The sequence below is a fragment of the Hypanus sabinus genome, chromosome 28, assembly GCF_030144855.1.
Source record: "Hypanus sabinus isolate sHypSab1 chromosome 28, sHypSab1.hap1, whole genome shotgun sequence".
In the NCBI taxonomy this organism is placed as follows: Eukaryota; Metazoa; Chordata; class Chondrichthyes; order Myliobatiformes; family Dasyatidae; genus Hypanus; species Hypanus sabinus.
Window position 1 is genome coordinate 8,376,022 of NC_082733.1, and position 14,303 is coordinate 8,390,324.

Consider the following 14,303-nt stretch of genomic DNA (forward strand, 5'->3'; position numbering starts at 1 on the left):
GCTGGATTATGCGTTGCATTGAACCGCTGCTGCTAAATTAACAAATTTCAGGACACGTGCCGGTGATAATAAACCTGATTCTGCAGTTTGGGTATTTAACATCTGGTTTTTAGTCACTTATCTGTAACTAGGTTTGCTGATGTTCCTCTAGGGAGTAATTCTGCTATTAAGCATAACATGGGAGGGCACAGTTTTAAGATGCTTGGAAGTAGGTACAGAGGAGATGTCAGGAGTAAGTTTCTTTTTACGCAGAGAGTGGTGAGTTCTGTGTTGGCGTGTGGCCTAGTGGGCAAGGCATCAGACTAGTAACCTGAAGGTCACTGGTTCGAGCCTCAGCTGAGGCAGCGTGTTTGTACCCCATTGCTCTGCGACATCACCGGTGCCAAACTGCATGGTGCCTAGTGCCCTTCCCTTGGACCACATCGGTGGCATGGAGAGGGGAAGGCCTGCAGCTTGGGCAACTGCCGGTCTCCCATACAACCCTGCCAAGGCCTGTGCCCTGGAAACTCCAGGCACAGATCCATGGTCTCACGAGACCGACGGATGCCACCAACGGTGAGTTCATGGAATGGGCTGCCGGTGATGGTGGTGGAGGTGGATACAATAGGGTCTTTTAAGAGACTCCTGGATAGGTACAAGTATATGGGTAGCCCTAGGTAATTCCTAAAGTAAGTACATGTTTGGCACAGCATTGTGGGCTAGTGGGCCTGTATTGTGCTGTAGGTTTTCAATGTTCATCAGGTCTGGTTCCATACTTACCAATGTTGCTGATTTCCAACTAGTTTTGAAAGTTTGCCCTGATCCATAGACACCTACGGCACTTGGGTTACACAGCTGTTTACAGTTCTAGTTTGAATCTAAAGGTAAATTTGGGGCTCTTAATCAGTATAATCAATTTGTCAAGTCACCATGAGCCCTGGGTCTTCCTCCCCCACCTCCCCACACACACACACATTCCCACCTCAGCCTCTACTATCCTTCCTTGACTAGAATTGGGGGGGGGGGGGGCGGCAGGAGACTAACTGGCTATTGGCATTCTTCTGCAGTACTTTCTAATTGAAAACCAATAGACAGTTATTAAAAAGCAGAGTACTTCACTGTAGTAGAAATGCCTCGATGCTATTGGTTGTGTTTTCATCATAAACCTTTCCACAAATACTAACCTGGGTTCCAGCATCCACAGTTTGATTTGTTTAGTTTTGACCATTGATCTAAATTGGGGAAGGGTAGGGAAAACTGGTCTCCATTTTAAACTCTTGTATTTTTTTTAATGTTAGGCTCTTCAAAACTTGGAAAACATGGAACCAGCGTCTAATCTGACTGGGGCATCCTGCCGGCCTGCTTTGGGGGATCTGGCCAATTACGTTGTAACTCGGGGAGCTAAGCAGGTAAAGTGTCCTTTCAACAGAACGTGACACTGGCAGTTCATTCAGATGTTAACTTTGTCTTTTTGTTTTGCAGAGAGCTAACAATATGAAGCTGTCCAAACCGGTATCCAAACCTGTGGCGTCCAAACCGGTATCCAAACCTGTGGCGTCCAAACCGGTATCCAAACCTGTGGCGTCCAAGCTGGTATCCAAACCAAAAGACAATATTTTGCACAATAATATCTTAAAACCTGCTGTTCAGCAGTTGAGACCAGTAGTTCAAGAAGTGACATCGTGTGTTCAGGAGCCAATTCCTGAGGTATGAGAAATGTCCTTTATTTCTCTCTCTTCAATAAAAGCTAAGCTGTCCCTTGCTTCCATTTCTATTTTCTTTTAAAGGTCCCTCTCTCTCCAACGCCTATGGATGTGTCAATGAAGGAGGAAGACCTCTGCCAGGCTTTTTCTGGCACGCTACTGGAAATAGAAGATATTGATGCTGAAGATGGTGGTAATCCTCAGCTGTGCAGTCAATATATTAAGGACATTTACAAATACTTGCACCAACTTGAGGTTAGTAGATGCCAATGATAAGCAAGTTCTCTTCTGAATTTAATAAGAATTGAATCAATGGAAATGTGATCCTGACTTGGTTGGGTGAAGATGTCATCTTGAAAAGACATGGGAGCTAAATTAGCTGCTGTCTGCTCTGGCATTCCATCATGGCTGATTTATTATCCCTCTTGTTGCGTGAATGAAATTGCCGGAGAGAGTTACTGGTAGATACAAAGCTGCTTCTTTATTCGACAAAACAAGGTACAGCAAGCATCATATGGAGACGCTTTCAGTGGAAAGGTCTGCTGGCCCAACGTGGGACTTGATATTTATTTGCTAAATGCGAAGGACAATTCCATATTTACAAAGTATAGACAATGCTTTCTTTTGAAGCTACATACAAACTTCACACCTTCTGCTTCGCATCCATCTCACAGATGCCAGCAGTGCCTGGACTGGGATCCACAGCTTTTAGGAATGTATTGTCCCAAACTGAATCAACAATACATTATCAAGGAACAAAAGACTGGTAGCCAAAGCCATTTGCTAAATGTAATGACCTAAATTCAAAAATCACTCTTAACACCTCTCAATCCAGTTCTCCTGCCTTCTCCCTGTAACTTTTAATGCCCTAGCGATTAACCTCTACTTTAAATATACTCAGTGACTTGGCCTCTATAACCATCCATGGCAATGAATTGCACAGGGTAAGAGTCCCTTAAATGTCCGTAACGTAACAGCCTCTTCATTCTACTACCACCCCTGGCAGTGCATTCCAGCCACTTATCTTTACACCTTACCTAAAAATATACCTACCTCCTGACATCTCTAAGCATACCTCCAATTAAGATGTCTTGAGTATTAGTCAATGCAGCACTGGTGGGGGGGGCGAAAAGTGTGCTGACTTTCCATCCGATCTATGCATCTTTAATGCTTTGTGTCAAGTCTCCTTATGTCCTGCTTTGCTCCAAAGGAAAAAGAATCTTCTGTCATAATTCAAACAGCACTGGTAAATATCCTCTGCACCCTTCCTAATGCTTCCACATCCTTTAGTGACATAAATGGAACTCAATAAATTGTGGTCTAAAGTGTAGTCTAGATACTTTCATCAAGCTGAAAGCATTACCTTGTGGTTCTTGAACACAGTCCCCTGATTAATATTGGTCAACACACCAAATGCTGCCAGGGCATGGTAACTTTGAGGGATCTATGGATCTGGGGCCCCAAGATCCCTCTCTTCCTCTGCACTGCTAAGAATCCTGCCATTAAATTTTTCCTCACGTTCAACATTTGACAATTTTCTGGATTGAACTCTAACCTGTCTGTGTCCTGCTGTCACCAACCTTTGTGTAATCTATGAAATTACTAACCCATCCTTCAATTTCCCCCTCCAATTCGTTAATAAAAATCACAAACGGGTCACAGAATAGATGCCTGCAGAACATCAGGGTTATCCCTATAACCTTGAACAATGGAATAACATTCGCCATATTCCAAAAACTGTGGTACTACTTCTGTGGCTAGTGAGGATATGAAAATGGTCAGTACTCCAGAAGTTTTGCATCACTTCCTGTAGTAACTTGCTTTCAAGGATGCTTCATCTCATGTTCTCTATTTAATGCCTATTTATTATTCTTTCTTTTCCTTGTGTATTTGCACAGTTTGATGTCTTTTGCACTTGGGCTGAATGCCCAGTTAGTGTGGTCTTTCATTGATTCTGTTATGGATTTACTGAGTATGCCCATAAGAAAATGGACTTGGGGTGTTGTATATAGTGACACATAGATGCTTTGATAATCAAATTTACTTTGATTAAATCATGTCTATCCTCATGCTTTTCAAACGTTGTCTCTTCAATGATGCTGGCCTTGTCCATCAAAGTCCTTCTGACTGTGAATGCTTTCAGTAAGACCTCACCTATCTCCTCTGCTCCAGGCAAGTTTCCCTGTTATTGCTGAGCATTCCTGCCCTCCCTCTAATCATTCCCGTTATTCATTTATATGTTGAGTACCTTGGTTTTCCCTAAACCCACTTTCCAAGGCCTTTCCACATCCCCTTCTAACTCCAAGTCCCTTAAGGTCCTTCCTGACTACCTTGTAACTCTTGAGTCCTAAACCTGTGCTTCCTCCATTTTGACTAAATGCTCCATCTCTTATCAACTATGGTTCCTTCACCCTACCAGCCTTTCCTTTGCAACCTACAAATATTTTTATGGTTTTATTTATTTTTTGGGGAGTGCTTTTCCAGTCTGTGCTCCCTTGTTCTTGCCTAATACAACTGAATGTTTTTTTCCATTCCATCTGCACTTATCTTTGTCCATGGCTGTGCAAAGGGCCAAGTAGTTATGGTCACTGTTTCTGAAATGCTCTCCCACAAATCTGCCACCTGACCAGGTTTATTACCTAGTACTTTGTATGGCCTGACCACATACTGTTCACATTCTTTTGGGACATAACTATGCTCCATCTATGCCTTTTTCATGAAGGAGGTGCCAATTATATTAGGGAAGTTGAAGTCACCTTTGACTTTAGCCTTTGTCTTTATACCTTTCCAAAATCTGCTTGCTTGTCTGCTGTTCAATGTCTTAATACTATTGTGCTGCCTATGGATTACTCCCAATTGAGTGCGAGCTCCCTTCCTGTTTGACGTCCACCTACATAGACAATCCTACCAGGATGTCCTCCTGGTCTACACTGTGACACTGCCTCTGATCAGCAATACCCTTGCCTCCCTCCTATCCTTTTGAACCGTCTAAACCCTAGAACACCAGCCAGCCCTATCCTTGACAACCAAGGTCACAACATAATTCCATGTACTGATCCATGCTCCAAGCCTGTTCTAGATACTTGCATTAAAGAAAATACATGAACCCATCCAACTGATTGCATTTATAGCCTATCCACACTTTCAATCTTACTAAAGGCTAGAAAGCCCAGCCATCTTGCAATCAACACCTCAGATTTGATTTCTACTTGCCTGCCACAGGGAGTCCAAGTATAACAGACTAACATGATAGATGCTTTTCCTCAGACAGGTTACCCACCTGGCCTGCTGGAAGAAGGGTAGCTCATCACTCACTTGTCTGAGATCTCAAGTAGAGAACTGGCCAACACAGGATATGGGCAAGGTTTCTGTGGAGTGGGGTACAGGAGAAGCTGAATAAACATCCAAGCTGGTGTGTTGGAGAGCAACATGCACCTCTTGGTCAACCTGTTAAATTGGCTTTAAATTCATGGGTGTTGTGCCCAAAGCAGATCTTTTGATCGGATTAATCAGTGTTGTCTCATGCATTGAGTGCTGACAATCAATTAGAAATTTAGAATCAGTTTTGTTCAACTATTCCTAGCTTTACCATGACTCCCTGCCTGAATCTTATTCCAGCTTTTGATTGAAGTCCTTGAACTGAGAGGTGAGGATTTAATCCCAGGCGTGGAACACATTTCAAGTCAAAGTTGAAGTAGATAGAGATGATAAGCTGGAGATGAATGGTAGATGCTGAGATCTGGAGCAAGGGCCAAGCTAGCGAAAGAACTCTGCAGATCAGCCGCGACGGTGGCAGGGGAAAGGGTGGTCAATGGTATCGGGTTATGACCTGCATCAGGACCATAGAGGGAAAATGGCCAAGATACAGGTGAAAGAAGTGATCGAAGGAACTAGATTTGGAGTGCAGGAGTGTTAACCCCAGCTGATGCATGGCAGTTGCAGGAAAGTAAGGCTACAGATGGAGGATTGGGGAGCCTGGTGTGAACAATATGGACAGGTTGGAATACCTAAACTCCTCTCTGAAAGAGGGAACCTGGTATGAGTTTTACCATGCATGTGTTGGGTCCATTCCATCTGCTCAGGATATCAATGCAGGAGAACTATCGACCTGTCAGCCTAACATCAGTAGTGGGAAAGATGCTAGAGTCCATTATTAAAGATGAAATAGTGGCATATCTAGATAGCAGTGATAGGATTGGGCCGAGCCAGCATGGATTTACCAAGGGCAAATCATGCTTGACTAATCTATTGGAGTTTTTCGAGGATGTAACCAGGAAGTTAGACAAGGGAGATCCAGTGGATGTAGTGTACCTCGATTTTCAGAAGGCATTTGAAAAGGTCCCACATAGGAGATTGGTGGGTAAAATCAGAGCTCATGGCATTGGGGGGAAGATATTGACATGGATAGAAAACCGGTTGGCAGATAGAAAGCAAAGGGTAGCAGTGAATGGGTGTTTCTCAGAATGGTAGGTGGTGACTAGTGGGGTGCCACAGGGCTCAGTATTGGGACCACAGCTGTTTACAATTTACGTCAACGATTAAGGTGAAGGCATTGAGAATAACATCAGCAAATTTGCTGATGATACTAAGCTGGGTGGCAGTGTGACATGTGATGAGGATGTTAGGAGAATTCTGGGTGACTTGGATAGGCTGGGTGAGTGGGCAGATACTTGGCAGATAACGTTTAATGTGACTAAATGTGAGGTTATCCACTTTGGGAGTAAGAACAGGAGGGCAGATTATTATCTGAACAGTGTACAGTTAGGTAAGGGAGAAATACAAAGAGATCTAGGAGTCCTTGTTCATCAGTCAGTGAAGGTGAATGAGCAAGTGCAGCAGGCAGTGAAGAAGGCTAATGGAATGTTGTCCTTTATTACAAAGGGAATTGAGTACAAGAGCAAGGAAATCCTCTTGCATTTGTACAGGGCCCTGGTGAGACCACACTTGGAGTATTGTGTACAGTTTTGGTCTCCAGGGTTAAGGAAGGACATCCTGGCTGTAGAGGAAGTGCAGCGTAGATTCACGAGGTTAATTCCTGGGATGTCTGGACTGTCTTACGCAGAGAGGTTAGAGAGACTGGGCTTGTACACTCTGGAATTAAGGAGATTGAGAGGGGATCTGATTGAGACATATAAGATTATTAAGGGATTGGACAAGATAGAGGCAGGAAATATGTTCCAGATGCTGGGAGAGTTCAGTACCAGAGGGCATGGTTTGTGAATAAGGGGTAGGCCATTTAGGACAGAGTTAAGGAAAAACTTCTTCTCCCAGAGAGTTGTGGGGGTCTGGAATGCACTGTCTCAGAAAGTAGTGGAGGCCAATTCTCTGGATGCTTTCAAGAAGGAGCTAGATAGGTATCTTATGGATAGGGGAATCAAGGGATATGGGGACAAGGCAGGAACTGGGTATTGATAGTAGTTGATCAGCCATGATCTCAAAATGGTGGTGCAGGCTCGAAGGGCCGAATGGTCTACTTCTGCATCTATTGTCTATTGAGAATCCCAGGTTAGCTTGAGTCTGAGTTCACTAAAACCTGCTGCCTTCTGCAGCATTCAAGAGATGGAAATCTGTCTGGATGAAGTGCAGCCTCTTCAACAATCAAGGGTGAAGCAGTTCACTTGATTACGGTTCCACACAGATCCCTGCAACTACTACTGAGAATGATGCAGTGCCCACTCTCTTTCTGAGGCAGCCACCCCATTGGGACACCGAGGCTACCCTAACATGGTACTTGTATCAATATTCTCACGCTGCTGGTTGTCAATTGTAGTCGTTATCCAACCATCATCGAGTACCTTCTACTGAATCCTGCCTGTTTCCCTCCCCGGTCAAACCCAGCGAGGAAATGGGGTGGCGGCTACCAGCGGAAAGCCACATTACAATCATAAAGACCACTTGCAGTACGAGCTATTGTTTCAAATGTTGGCTGGCATATGCATTTGATTTCCATCTCCCTCGGTGCTTGGTTTTGCATAATTCTTGTCATTTTCCTTCATGGCAGATGCAGCAAACAATCAGACCTCATTACCTCGAGGGGCAAGAAATAAACGAACGCATGCGGGCCATCCTGGTTGACTGGCTAGTTCAAGTTCATTCAAGGTTCCACCTGCTCCAAGAAACTCTCTACATGACCCTGGCTATAATGGACCGTTTTCTACAAGTAAATGCTGCAACAGAGATGGAATAGCTTTGTAGTGCCATGTACATTTGTATCATGTTCTGAACTTCACTGGGTCAAATAGGTTTGTGAATTGATCAAGTGGTTTGGATGCTTTCCTTACCAAACTAGAAAAAATGAACCACATGAGCACCAATGGTAATCATCTGGGCACTGGGGGTGAAGTTGATCACTCATGGTTATAGGCTCTAAATCTAAACGTACTGAATAGCTTGCTGTTAGAGGTTGCACGTGTACCTGCGTGATTGTTTGAAGACCATGCTGTAATGGATTGTCACTGCATAAATTAACAAGCCACTTGTGCGCAATTAACCTTTCCATTGTACCAGCCCTCCTTTGGACAGAATTGCTGGCGTTTGCAGATTTTAAGATACCATTTTTGAATGTATGACTTGTCTCTTAATGGGGTGGATTTGCAGCTAATTGTTTTGGCAGATGTGATCTTAAATTGGATGTGGTCTTGGGGCTATGAAAGTGAGTCTAGGATCCACCCCATGACACTCAGTCACGAGAAGTCCTCATTGCTCTCGATGACTTATTGTGAGGGTATCAGCTGTGATCTAAGTGACACAAGGCTAAGCTAGTGTCTTCATTGTCCTCCTGAGCTGAGGCCCCCACTAAAGTTTGAAGGGTTTAATTTTGTGGGTTTGAGTGGTGGTGTGTTTCCTGGATGGAAGTGGCAGGGACAGTTGTCTCCATCTTCACCCCATATTTCTGACAAACACCTTTAGCTTGTCCTAGAAGAAAGATCGAATGCTAAAAGAAGCCTGTTGAATCTGTCTGATTTGGAGTTCTTCCTGACCTTAATATTTGGCCATCCATCTTTTCAGAGCCAGCCAGTTTCTCGGAAGAAGCTCCAGTTAGTTGCTGTGACTGCCATGCTGCTAGCGTCCAAGTACGAGGAGATGTATTCACCTACTGTTGGAGACTTTGTTTACATCACAGACAATGCATACACCAAGGCCCAAATCAGACAAATGGAAATCCTCATTCTCAAAGAGCTTGAGTTTAATTTGGGCCGTCCACTTCCTCTGCATTTCTTGAGGCGTGCTTCAAAGGCTGCTAATGTAAGTACAGCAGCTGGTGTCCGACTTGGCTACAAACACCATCTCAGCACCAGATTTTGGACCTAATTTTAATTTGATCATCATTTCACAATCTTCGGTTTGGAGAAGCCACTGCTTTAAGTGTTTTTATTCTGATAAGCAGGTTGATGCTGAAAAACACACCCTTGCCAAATATCTGATGGAGCTGACAGTTATAGACTACAGTATGGTGCACATCTATCCTTCTGAAATTGCTGCAGCTGCTCTTTGCCTTGCTCTCAAAGTCCTGGATCAAAGTAAATGGGTAAGTTTAAGTAACACACACAAAATGCTAGCGGAACGCAGCAGGCCAGGCAGCATCTATAGGAAGAAGCACTGTTGATGTTTCGGGCCGAGACCCTTCGTCAGGACTAACTGAAAGAACAGATAGTAAGAGATTTGAAAGTAGGAGAGGGGGAAATCTGAAATGATAGGGGAAGACCAGAGGGGGAGGGGTTAAGCTGAGAGCTGGAAAGGTGATTGGCGAAAGGGATACAGAGCTGGAGAAGGGAAAGGATCATGGGACGGGAGGCCTAGGGAGAAAGAAGGGGGGAGGGGAGCACCAGAGGGAGATGGAGAGCAGGCAAAGAGTGATGGGCAGAGAGGGGAGAAAGGGTGGGTAATAAATAAGGGATGGGGTAAGAAGGCGAGGAGGGTGGCTTCATCTTGACAGTAGAGGCAGCCATGGATAGACCTGATGCAGACTGGGAGACTGTGTCACTGAACACCTATGCTCTGTCCGTCAGAGAAAGCAGGATCTCCCAGTGGCCACACATTTTAATTCCACGTCCCATTCCCATTCTGATATGCCACACTCAGGTCAGAGGAACACCACCTTGTATTCCATCTGGGTAGCCTCCAACCTGATGGCATGAATATTGATTTCTCTAACTTCTATTGATGCCCCTCCTCCCTTTCTTACCCCATCCCTTATTTATTCCCTCCTTTTTTCTCTCTCTGCCGCTCTCACAATCACTCTTTGCCTGTTCTCCATCTCTCTGGGGCTCCCCTTCCCCTTTCTTCTCCCTAGGCCTCTCGTCCCATAATCCTTTCCCTTCTCCAGCTCTGTATCCCTTTTGCCCATCTCCTTTCCAGCTCTTAACTTCACCCCACCCCCTCTTGTCTTCTCTAATCATTTCAGATTTCCCCCTCTCCCTCCTACTTTCAAATCTCTTACTACCTTTCATTTAGTCCTGATGAAGGGTCTCGGCCCGAAACGTCGCCAGTGCTTCTCCCTATAGATGCTGCCTGACCTGCTGCGTTCCACCAGCATTTTGTGTGTATGTTGCTTGAATTTCCAGCATCTTCAGATTTCCTCGTAAGTGGGTGGGTTTTAACATGTTTTAATGTCTGTATCTACAGTTGTATTCCCATGGATTTGCATTTGAGTGAATGCTTAAATGCCACAGACTTGTCAATCCAGGGCCTTCAGTGGAAGGCCTGAAGTACTATTTCCTTTTCTTTCCATGCCTTAATTATTTTTGGAGAATTGATCTTTAATTGGCCTTAACACCTTTCCCTGTAGTTTGAATTTGATCTAACCAAATGGTTCCCATTAGGGGTGCCATTTTACATGGGGTATTGGCAACAGTGGCTGCTTGAAGATTTCACAGTGGGTTAAGGAGACCTTGAAGAGTGGGGACCATAGCTTTTATAAAATCTAGTACTTTACTCCCACTTGCCACAGTAGAATTTGAGCTACCTATCTAGAGATGGGAGTTTCCTGTCTAGTCTCTTGGAATTAGTTTGTCACTGCTACAATATTGAAGAGGCCTGGACTATCTAAGTTAATAAATTTTAACATCTAGATTGTACTTGTTTAGACTCCAGTTCAACAGTACTACACTGGCTACTCGGAGGAATCCTTGCTTTCGACTATGAAACACATGGCCAAGAACGTGGTTAGAGTGAATGAAGGGCTCACCAAACATGTTGTAAGTACAAACCTAATTGATATTTTTAAATGGAGCATCTTCCTGAATGTAATGATCTTTGTTTCCATCTTAGGCTATAAAGAACAAATATGCAAGTGTGAAACTGCTGAAAATAAGCACAATTCCTCAACTAAAGTCACCAATGATCAAAGAGCTTGCTGCTTCTCTATTGTAGCCATCGGAATGGACACACTTTCTTTTTGCACTTTTGGAGACTGTTAACGGATTGCTGCTATTTTACTCTGTTCAGAAATGTGAACTGTCGTGCATCAGGTGCATACTTCAAGCTCTGTGAACTTCGTCTGTTTTAGTCACTCCAATATGTTCAGCTCTTCATACCTTCAGCTCTTGTAAGAGTTTCCCTGCATGGTCAGTCTCATCAGCGATGGACCCAATGGCTATGACACTTGATCATAACTAAAGTATTGGGAGTTTAATGCTTTAAACATGTGTAATATTTTATTGGTCTAAAATTGTGCCTCCTGTATAGATTATTTCAGTAAGAAATTAAAACTTCTAATTTTAAGCTTGGGTGACTCTTAAAATACCTTCCATGGTTGGAGCACTTTTGGTGTTCACCTGTAGAATGTTTTAAATAAAAACTGCTAAGCCAAGATTGGCTGCATCTTAATCAGTCGTAAAATATTGGCTACTTGATTTTTTAGGTTTTGAACTTGATACTTGAATTGGTTATAGAGCCATATATTTCAGTTTTGCAGCCTAGTAGTTCATCATGTTGGTAGTAATTCAGTTTTGGTGAATATGGCCAGTCAGAAATTGCATCATGTGTTTAGTGTTCAATGTACAAGTGCAGAATGGAATTCAGTTTGCCTATCTAGCTGAATTAATTTGAAATGACAAACTGGGCCAGATAGAATGAAATTTGTAACGGGCAGGGCCCGTCAAATGTTCAGTTTATGACTGGGTTGGAAGGGAATCTAGTGCACCTTTCCTATTAAACAAGCATCCAGTGCAGATTTTAATCCAAACTGTCTTAATTTTGCAATTAGTTTGGTCATTCTGTCACTATCAATACTAAATTAATTTGATTTTGGAAGAAAATCAGCAAAGCCAGTTGGTCAAGTTCATCTTTTGCTTTACAGTGAAAATTTTGGGTATTTGATTTTTGTGGTATTGCTGGATATTAAGCCTGAACATATAAGATTTATACTGTACCATAATCGCTTTGTTTTCTATAGCCATAAAATCCAAGTTTCATTTTGTGCCAAATTGGTGTAACAAGTTTAATAAACTAAACATTTCATAAAATTTAAGTTGTGGAATTCTGAAACTCGGGCTCAGATACCCAAACGTAAGTGCTTCCTTGAAGTTATAAATATGAGTTTGGGATATAATAATGACTTGTACTGCACCGAGACTGCTGTTACCAGCGACAAAGCCTTCCTTCTTGCTCCAAGACGCTCAAAGTAAAACTGATGCTCTTAATGTGAAGCAGCCTAAAGGAAACCAGAGATATTCTTTCTCAATAGGTTCTTAACTGGAACTGGCAATATTTATTGCCACTAGTACTTAGCTTAACTTCAAAGCTACGGCATCTAAAACTGTTCTTGCCTGCAGCTCCAGAGCTTCACCAGTAACCTGAAGTTGCTCTAGGTGTTAGCCAGTGAGCATGGCTACGTACTGTGGCAGGAAATGGCATTACAGCTGTTCACATTCATCCAGACTCTGGGCATAATCTTAATGAAATGTTCAGTGACCTTTTCATTACAGAGCCATGGATAGTTAACAACTCCTTGATGGTTGTTACCCTGAACATAGATGGACATGAAGTATTGCGGCAGATGTAAAGCGTCTTCATGTCTACCTTCCTGTCCACAAATGGTTCAAAATCTTTAGTCGTGGAGAAACTTGCTGGTTTGCAGTTGACAATGTTTAATTAACGAATCCATTCATTTTGTACCTCAAACCTCCATCTGATCTCCACCCTCAATGGGTGTGAACCAATATCCTTTGCCACTGAGTCAAATGGGACACATTGGGTCCAGTACATTTTGGCCCAATTTGGTAGATACCCCAATTAGCCAGAGTTCAATAGAAAGTTAAGATGTAAAAAAAAGTAATTTGTTACTCAGTTAAGCAGTAGTTCATATATTTAAAAATATAAAATTGGAACACTACTAATACCTCAACTATTGGGTATTTTTAAAGTTTTAAAGTAATGAATGTAGGAATTGTGCTGCTGTCTAATTGTACAAACCCCATTTCCAGAAAAGTTGGGATATTTTCCAAAATGCAGTAAAAACAAAAATCTGTTGTGTGTTAATGCATGTGAATCTTTATTTAACTGACAAAAGTACAAAGAAAACATTTTCAATAGTTTTACTGACCAACTTAATTGTATTTTGTAAATATACACAAATTTAGAATTTGATGGCTGCAACACACTCAACAAAAGTTGGGACAGAGTTAAAATAAGATTGAAAAGTGCACAGAATATTCGGTTTGGAAGACTTCATTAAGCAGGCTAATTGGTAGCAGGTGAGGTATCATGACTGGGTATAAAAGTAGCGTCCATCAAAGGCTCAGTCTTTGCAAGCAAGGATGGGTCATGGCTCACCCCTTTGTGCCAAAATTCGTGAGAGAATTGTCAGTTCAAAAGGAACATTTCCCAATGCAAGATTGTAGAGAATTTAGGTCTTTCAACATCTACAGTACATAATATTGTGAAAAGATTCAGAGAATTCAGAGACATCTCGGTGTGTAAAGGGCAAGGTGGGAAACCACTGTTGAATGCACGTGATCTGCGAGCCCTCAGGTGGCACTGCCTAAGAAACCGTCATGCTACTGTGACAATTATAGCCACCAGGGCTCGGGAGTACTTTGGAAAACCATTGTCACTTAACACAGTCTGTTGCTGCATCCAGAAATGCAACTTGAAACTGTATTATGCAAGGAGGAAGCTATACATAAACTCTTTGCAGAAATGCTGTTGAGTTCTCTGAGTTCTCAGATGGACTGAAAGACTGGAACTGTGTGCTGTGGTCAGATGAGTCCACATTTCAGCTAGTTTTCAGAAAAAACAGGCGTCGAGTTCTCCGTGCCAAAGATGAAAACGACCATCCTGATTGTTATCAGCGAAAGGTGCAAAAGCCAGCATCTGTGATGGTATAGGGGTGCATCAGTGCCCACGGCGTGGGTGAATTGCATGTATGTGAAGGTACCATTGACTCTGAGGTGTATATTAGGATTTTAGAGAGCCATATGTTGCCATCAAGGCGACATCTCTTCCCGGGACGTCCATGCTTATTTCAGCAGGACAATGCCAGACCACATTCTGCACGGGCTACAACAGCGTGGCTTTGTAGACACAGAGTGCTTGTGCTGGACTGGCCTGCTGCCAGTCCAGATCTATCTCCTATTGAAAATGTATGGCGCATCATGAAGAGGAGAATCGGACAACGGA

General features: G+C 43.0%; 1 protein-coding gene across 2 annotated transcripts in view; it reads left to right on the plus strand.

Moving 5' to 3' along the window:
- ccnb2 (cyclin B2) overlaps window positions 1–12,135 on the plus strand; it is a 30,501-nt gene extending 18,366 nt beyond the window's left edge. Inside the window, exons 2-9 of one of the 2 annotated variants that reach the window (XM_059952459.1) lie at window positions 1,278–1,388; window positions 1,462–1,686; window positions 1,767–1,937; window positions 7,684–7,842; window positions 8,691–8,927; window positions 9,067–9,210; window positions 10,769–10,879; window positions 10,953–12,135. In XM_059952459.1, coding sequence (XP_059808442.1) covers window positions 1,278–1,388; window positions 1,462–1,686; window positions 1,767–1,937; window positions 7,684–7,842; window positions 8,691–8,927; window positions 9,067–9,210; window positions 10,769–10,879; window positions 10,953–11,054 — 1,260 coding nt within the window. In that variant the 3' untranslated portion in view covers window positions 11,055–12,135. The remainder of the gene's footprint in view (window positions 1–1,277; window positions 1,389–1,461; window positions 1,687–1,766; window positions 1,938–7,683; window positions 7,843–8,690; window positions 8,928–9,066; window positions 9,211–10,768; window positions 10,880–10,952) is intronic. The other variant, XM_059952460.1, reaches the window with a different exon arrangement.
- Window positions 12,136–14,303: the final 2,168 nt, after the last annotated feature.